Source organism: Rhinoraja longicauda, chromosome 4, assembly GCF_053455715.1.
Source record: "Rhinoraja longicauda isolate Sanriku21f chromosome 4, sRhiLon1.1, whole genome shotgun sequence".
NCBI lineage: Eukaryota > Metazoa > Chordata > Chondrichthyes > Rajiformes > Arhynchobatidae > Rhinoraja > Rhinoraja longicauda.
In genome coordinates this window covers 42,463,724-42,470,753 of record NC_135956.1, presented here as the reverse complement: position 1 = coordinate 42,470,753, position 7,030 = coordinate 42,463,724, and the positions used below count along the sequence as shown (strand labels likewise).

At 40.3% G+C, this 7,030-nt stretch overlaps 1 protein-coding gene across 1 annotated transcript in view; it reads right to left on the bottom strand.

Annotated features, from left to right (window-relative positions):
* Positions 1–381: 381 nt before the first annotated feature.
* The window catches only part of avl9 (AVL9 homolog (S. cerevisiase)), a 52,516-nt gene continuing 45,867 nt past the window's right edge, over positions 382–7,030 (bottom strand). The window contains exons 15-16 of the mRNA XM_078397579.1: positions 2,661–2,749; positions 382–1,981 (exon numbers count right to left, since the gene is read on the bottom strand). Coding sequence (XP_078253705.1) covers positions 1,866–1,981; positions 2,661–2,749 — 205 coding nt within the window. The 3' untranslated portion in view covers positions 382–1,865. The remainder of the gene's footprint in view (positions 1,982–2,660; positions 2,750–7,030) is intronic.

The following is a 7,030-nucleotide window of genomic DNA, read 5'->3' as shown; positions in this document are numbered from 1 at the left end:
AAATATCATTCGTATGAAGTTGGCTACTGGTTCACAGGATGTGATTCCTCCTGGCACAGTTAAAACAGCTGAGAATCAACCACAACGATGAGGCAAAAGCCAGAGTTGAAGTACATTTTAAAGGCTTATTTGAATCACTACACATTAGTTTCAGTTAATCAATTTCCAGGTTTTTTTATAATTACTTGAATTTGAATATCAATCTAACAATTTTTTTAGTGTTCATTTTTCTACTGTGCGCACTAAATTAGAAAGTGAAATATGAATGGCTTTTTCAAACACCTTGCACAAAAGCTATAAATCGGAGAATCAGTAGACGAAGTCTCTGAAGATATCAGTGTTAAATTCAGTAACTGGTACAGTTGTGAAAAAATCCCTGAAGATGGTTTTATTTGTAATTATCACAGAACAAAACCAAGTGATATTAACATACTGAAAACAACGTTCACAGTAAATTGTAATAGAGCAAATAACATGCAAAGCTATTTTCTATTGAATTGCATCAAAATTTTGAATTATATCTGAATTTGTCAGGGACAAAACTACTAAACGTAATATGCAAAGTACAATCTGTTAAGTCTGTTGTAACCAATTTATGCCTTCATAAAATTGGACAAAAATGTGGTTCACACTTTTGTACTCTAAATCCATTTTGTATAAGAGCTTGCACTCCTTCAAAAAAATGTTGTGGTCAGAGACTGAATCCAAATTCTAATATTGTGTACCATACCACTATAAAACCAGTACATTATCCTCTACCCCTTTTTAATCAAAACTGATGCAGCTAGGAATGTAAACTTAACTCTTTCCCTTATAAAAGGGAACAAGAAAGAGACTGGATATGCAAGTGGTATATTTTGTCCAGAATACTTTCACACCGACACTTTTTAAAGTCTGCCTAGTTTTTTGCATTAAAATACAGCACACACCAATGCTATTTCTAATTTTGCAATGCCAGATTTGCATTAGATAAGAAAATAAGATTTAATGATTTACACCAAAGAAAATGTTAATTTAAATAGAACTGGAAAGTTATATTTACAAGCATTTCTTTCAAATTGTTTAAAAATACATATTAAAATGAATGAGTTATTACAGGCTGTTACATATTTGATTAGTCAAAAAAAGTAAGGATCAATGCATTACAAGCATAAATATTGTGTTTAGTTTTCATGATCTGAATACTGCAGTTCACTATTTGAAGGTAATGACATTCTTGGAAAGGAGAAGATCTTGAGCCCAGAGTTGTTTCCCTTTTATTTAAATACAACTTAATCAAATCTAAGCAGGTTTGTTCCATACTTAAGCACTGAAATATTTCAATTGCTTAAAAATGAACATGTTAAATATGTACATCCCTGTCAGTACACAGCATTGGTATAATCAATTAAGAACATGGGTTTTAATTACTTCAGTGATTATATTTACTGGAACATTTTTATGGTTGTTGAAAACAAGAGAAAAATATAGTTTGCCATTTAAATATTAATCCCAATCAAAGATTATAAAAGTGAAGCAGAGGCAAACACTACTAGCAAATACATTTATCCACTGCCTCTGCTGTTGTACAATAAGAAACACAATTTATTTTTCAATTGGTCAAAAACTGCAGTAAAACAATTGAAAATTGGCCAAAATACACATTCTACATAAATCAGCAAGCATCTAATAGTGAAAAGTTGTCTCAAGTCGAGGTAATAAGCAAAATAGATAAACAGTGATAAGTCTGATCATTTTTATCTGGCCCCAGAAATAAGGAACATATTAATTATAACCAGGCCTTTTAATAAATCAATGAGTTCCAGCTCTCAGCAGAATAATACTGGAATGCCCAGTGCCTGCAATAATCCTTGCATATGAAGTTGTCAGTGTTTCCCTGTTTGTCTTTCAGAGAAAGATGCAGTCGATTGTTGGTTAAAGGTGGAAAACCATGAGGTCATGGCAGATTTGGCACTAGTGAGTGCCCCTCCTACAGATTGACCTGTAAAAAGGAATGATAATTGTCTTTAATTTTTTTTTTAAAGCACACAAAGGTTACACAGCCTATGGATGGAAAAACTTCAGATCCTGGACATCGGGGTCAGCCTAGGACCCGAAATATTAAATTTCTCTTTCCACAGATGTTGCCTGCTCTGCGTGTTCTCGGCATTTTCTGTTCTTTAATTGGTTCAATTATGTGTCACATGAAGTAATTGAGACTGGTACAAAACAACATTTAAAAAGGTACATGGATAGGAAAGGTTTAGAGGGATATAGGCCACGTGTGGGCTAATGGGATTAGCTTGGATGGGGCATCTTCATTGGCTTGGCTGCATGACTGACCACTTTGCATCCCATCAAGCCAATTGTGGTCAGCATTTCAGATGTCATTTTTAAAATTAATTGGACTGCATTAACTAGGCAGGAATAAAAATCTGATTGGAGAGACTCAACTGCAAGTTTGAGGAAAATAGGCACGGGCTGACAGGTAATATATTCAAAAGAAGCTTGAAGAAAATATTAGAGAAACAAGAAATGGATAGTTCGTAAGTTTAACTGGAGTTAAGGATGGGTTGGCAATGATTCTTCCAAATGCAAGGTGGGGTGAAGCTGTAACTGAAAAATTATCCAACATCTCAAAATTACGACAGTTATTAATGGTTTGTAAGTAATGCACTTACTGACTGCCTTTCCTGTCTGCACCACACTGCGACTCGTGGAGATCATTGCATTTCCAAGCTTCTTCCCACGTTCACTATTCTGGACAGAACTAGAGCAAAAATAAATCCAGGACCATTCAATATGTGACTTACATTATTAATGTTTCACTTTCTACTTTTATCCACTAGCATGTGACCAGCCAGTCTGAAGAAGGGTCTCGACCCAAAACGTCACCCATTCCTCTCCAGAGATGCTGTCTGTCCCGCTGAGTTACTCCAGCATTTTGTGTGTATCAGCGAGTGACTGAACATTGGTTTGATTTAAGGCTGTCTAGGTTTGTGGATAGTGAAGCATCAATTGCATTTCAAATATATATATATAAAAGCAAACAGGACTATAAGCATTAGGAAATCATCTTGCAGCTTTATAGGAATTTGGTTAGATTGCATTTAGAGATATATACTAGACCAAATGGACCCGTTGGGCTCATTCCTCGTAGAGGGGGACAGGGAAGGGGAGAGGGTGTCGTCACTGAGTGAGCCCTATTCCCCACTCCTGACCCCCACCCCCTTTCCCTTCCTCCCCACCCCCACTCTCTCCTGCCCCCAACAGTCCCCCTCCACCCACTTGGCCGCCACGCCCACTCCCCTCCGTGGAGCCGTTGGCTGCGAAAAGCACTTTGCAGTGCCCGTGCGTTCAATGCTGACTGCTGACGTGTGAGTTTGGGCCGGGTGAGAGGCGAGGGAACGACTGATCCACCACTTTGTCTATTCCTACACTCCCAAGGAAAATAAAGCCTCATCCTATCTGGTCTTTTCCTATCACTCCAATCCTGAAAATACTTTCTGCACCCATTCCTGTTTACTGACATCCTTCCTATAACAGGGCTTGTATACAGTACATCAATTATGTTTTCACAAACATCTTGCACAGTCGGAACATGATGGCCTAAGTCTTGTAATCAATGACCTGATCAACGAAGGCAAGTGTGCCAAATGCCTTCTTCACCATTCCTCTACCTACAGTGCATTCAGAAAGTATTCAGACCCCTTCACATTTTGTTACGTTACAGCCTTACTTTAAAATGGATTCAATTTTTTTTAATCATCAATCTACACACAATATCCCAGAATGAAGAAGCGAAAACAGATGTTTTGAAATTTTTGCAAAGTAATTAAAAAGAAATAACTGAAATATCACATTTACATAAGTATTCAGACCCTTTGCTATGACACTCAAAATTGAGCTTGGGTTCATCCTGTTTCCATTGATAATCCTTGAGATCTTTCTACAACTTGATTGGAGTCCACCAGTGGTAAATTGATTGTACATGATTTGGAAAGGATCACACCTGTCGATATAAGGTCCCACAGTTGACAGTGCATGTCAGAGCAAAAACCAAGCCATGAAGGCGAAGGAATTGTCCGTAGACCTCAGAGACAGGATTGTGTCAAGACATGGGGAAGGGTATAAAACAATTTCTGCAGCATTGCAGGTCCCGAAGAGCACAGTGGCCTCCGTCATTCTTAAATGGAAGAACTTTGGAACCACCAGGACTTTTCATAGAGCTGGCCACCCGGCCAAACTGAGCAATCGGGGGAGAAGGGGCTTGGTCAAGAACCCAATGGTCACTGACAGGGCTCCAGAGTTCCTCTGTGAAGATGGGAGAACCTTCCAGAAGGACAACTATATCTGCAGCACTCCACCAATCAGGCCTTTATGGTAGAGTGGCCAGACGGAAGCCATTCCTCAGTAAAAGGCACCTGACAGCTCACTTGGAGTTTGCCAAAAGGACTCAGACCATGAGAAACAAGATTCTCTGGTCTGATGAAACCAAGATTGAACTCTTTGGCCTGAATGCCAAGCGTCACCGCTCATCACCTGGCCAATACCATAGCTACGGTGAAGCATGGTGGTGGCAGCATCATGCCGTGGGGATGTTTTTCAGCGGCAGGAACTGGGAGACTAGTCAGGATCGAGGGAAAGATGAACGGAGCAATGTACAGAGGGATCCTTGATGAAAACCTGCTCCAGAGCGTTCTGGACCTCAGACTCGGGTGGAGATTCATCTTCCAACAGGACAACGGCCCGAAGCACACAGCTAAGACAACGCAAGATTGGCTTCGTGACAAGTCTGAATTGAGTGGCCCAGCCAGAGCCCGGACTTGAACCCGATCGAAGATCTCTGGAGGGACCTGAAAATAGCTGTGCATCCAACCTAACAGAGCTTGAAGAGGATCTGCAGCAAAGAATTACCAAAATACAGTTGTGCCAAGCTTGTAGCATCATACCCAGACTTGAGGCTGTAATTGCTGCCAAAGGTAGAACATACTGAGTAAAGGGTCTGAATACTTACGTAAATGCGATATTTCAGTTATTTCTTTTTAATTATTTTGCAAAAAATTCTAAACACCTGTTTTCGCTTTATTGTTGTGGGGTATTGTGTGTAGATTGATAATAAAAAAAAAGAATTTAATCCATTTTAAAATAAGGCTGTAATGTAACAAAATGTGGAAAAAGTGAAGGGGTCTGAATACTTTCTGAATGCACTGTATATTGCCACTTTCATGAAACTATGTATTTGTATCCCTAGGTCTCTTTGTTTAAAAGCCTGTCCAGGCACAGCCATTTACTGTGCAAGTTCTAACCTGGTTTAACTTAACAAAATGGAACACTTTGTACATTTCCTAGTTGAATTCCATCTGCCATTCCTTGGGTTACTTTCTCAGTTGATCAAGACCCCGTTGTGTTCATAACCTTTTTCACTGTTCACCACACAACCAAATTTGCTGTCATCCGTAAAGTTACTAACCATTCCAACTACATACCCAAACTGTTAGGATGGATGACGAACAACAGTGGTCCCAGCACAACACCTGTGGCACACCACTGGTCACGAGCTTCCAATCTAAAAAATAATCTACTTCCACCAAGCTAATTCTCTATCCCATTAGCAAGCTCACCCTGGATCTTTGGGTCCCAACCTTCTGCACCAACCTATCATGTAAAACCTTGTCAAAAGCCTTGTTTAAGTCCATGTAGATAACGTTTATACTACTGCTTTCGTCAATTCTCGTGTTCACCTCTTTAAAAAAGGTTACATTTGTGAGAGATTATTTCCCCACACACAAAGCCATACATACTATCCCTAATCAATCCAAATGCAGGTAGACCCGGTCCCTCAGAATCCGCTCCAGTAACTTTCCTACCACTGATGAGGCTCACCAGTCCTTATCTGCCACCCTCCAGTCTCACAGGTGGCTAATGATGATGCAAATATCTCTACCTGGGGCCCAGCAATTTCATCCCCACCTTCCCATAAATCCCAAGGGATTTATTCAATATTGTGCTTTAAGACCATCAACACCACCTCTTTTGCAATGTTTTTGTGTCAATAGTACAACTGGATGGTGCAATATTTTTCAGTCGACAGTACCACAGGGTGGTGCAAAAGGCCGAACAGGTTTTTTAAGAATGGGAACAATTATTCTTTATTGAATCAGATATCATAAAATAAGAAAAAATCCTATGCTCTCCCATTCAAATTATTCTCCCAGTTAAGAACCCCATGAACGGTTGAAATGTAAGCTGACTGTGAAGTGTTAACATACAAGAAGATAAGAAAAAGCAGAAGTAGGCTATCCAAACCTTTGAGCCTGCTTCCTTAAGATTACGGATAATCGTTTACCTCCAGCACCATCACTAAAATCATTGATTCCCTTAACGTCCAGAAATTATCAATCTTCATAAATTCATGTCATGGGAGCAGAATTAGGCCCATCAAGTCAACTCCATCATTCAATCGTGGCTGATCCATCTTTCCCTCTCAACCCCATTCTCCTGCCTTCCCCCCATTACCTCTGACACCCATACTAATTATGACAAGGAGACTGGGGGGTGGTTGTGGGGGGACAGCAGAATGGACAAAGTGATAGCCGACAGGAAGAAGCAGCACCTGGTGAGAAGGGAGGAAGCCCCATGGTGACCAAGTGCATCCTGTCAGTAGCCTAAAGACAGCACTGCTGACCAAGCAAGGGCTGCAACGTAAGCCGCAACAACCGCCGCATCAACCAGACGGTGTGCAGCTGCTGAAGAAGGGCTCGCTGGTGCAGATCAGCAGTATCCTCAATCTTTTTACACCCTTACTAATCAAGAACTTGTCGATCTCCACTTAAAAAATACCCAATGATTTGGCCTCATGCAGTCTGTGGCAATGAATTCCACAGATTCACCACCCTCTGGCTAACAAAATCCCCCAAGTTCCTTTCTAACGGTACGTCCTTTTATTCTGAGGGTGTGCCCTTTAGTCCTAGACTCTCCCACTAGTGAAAACATCCTCTCCACATCCACTCTATCCAGGCAATTTCACTATTTTGTAAATTTCAATGAA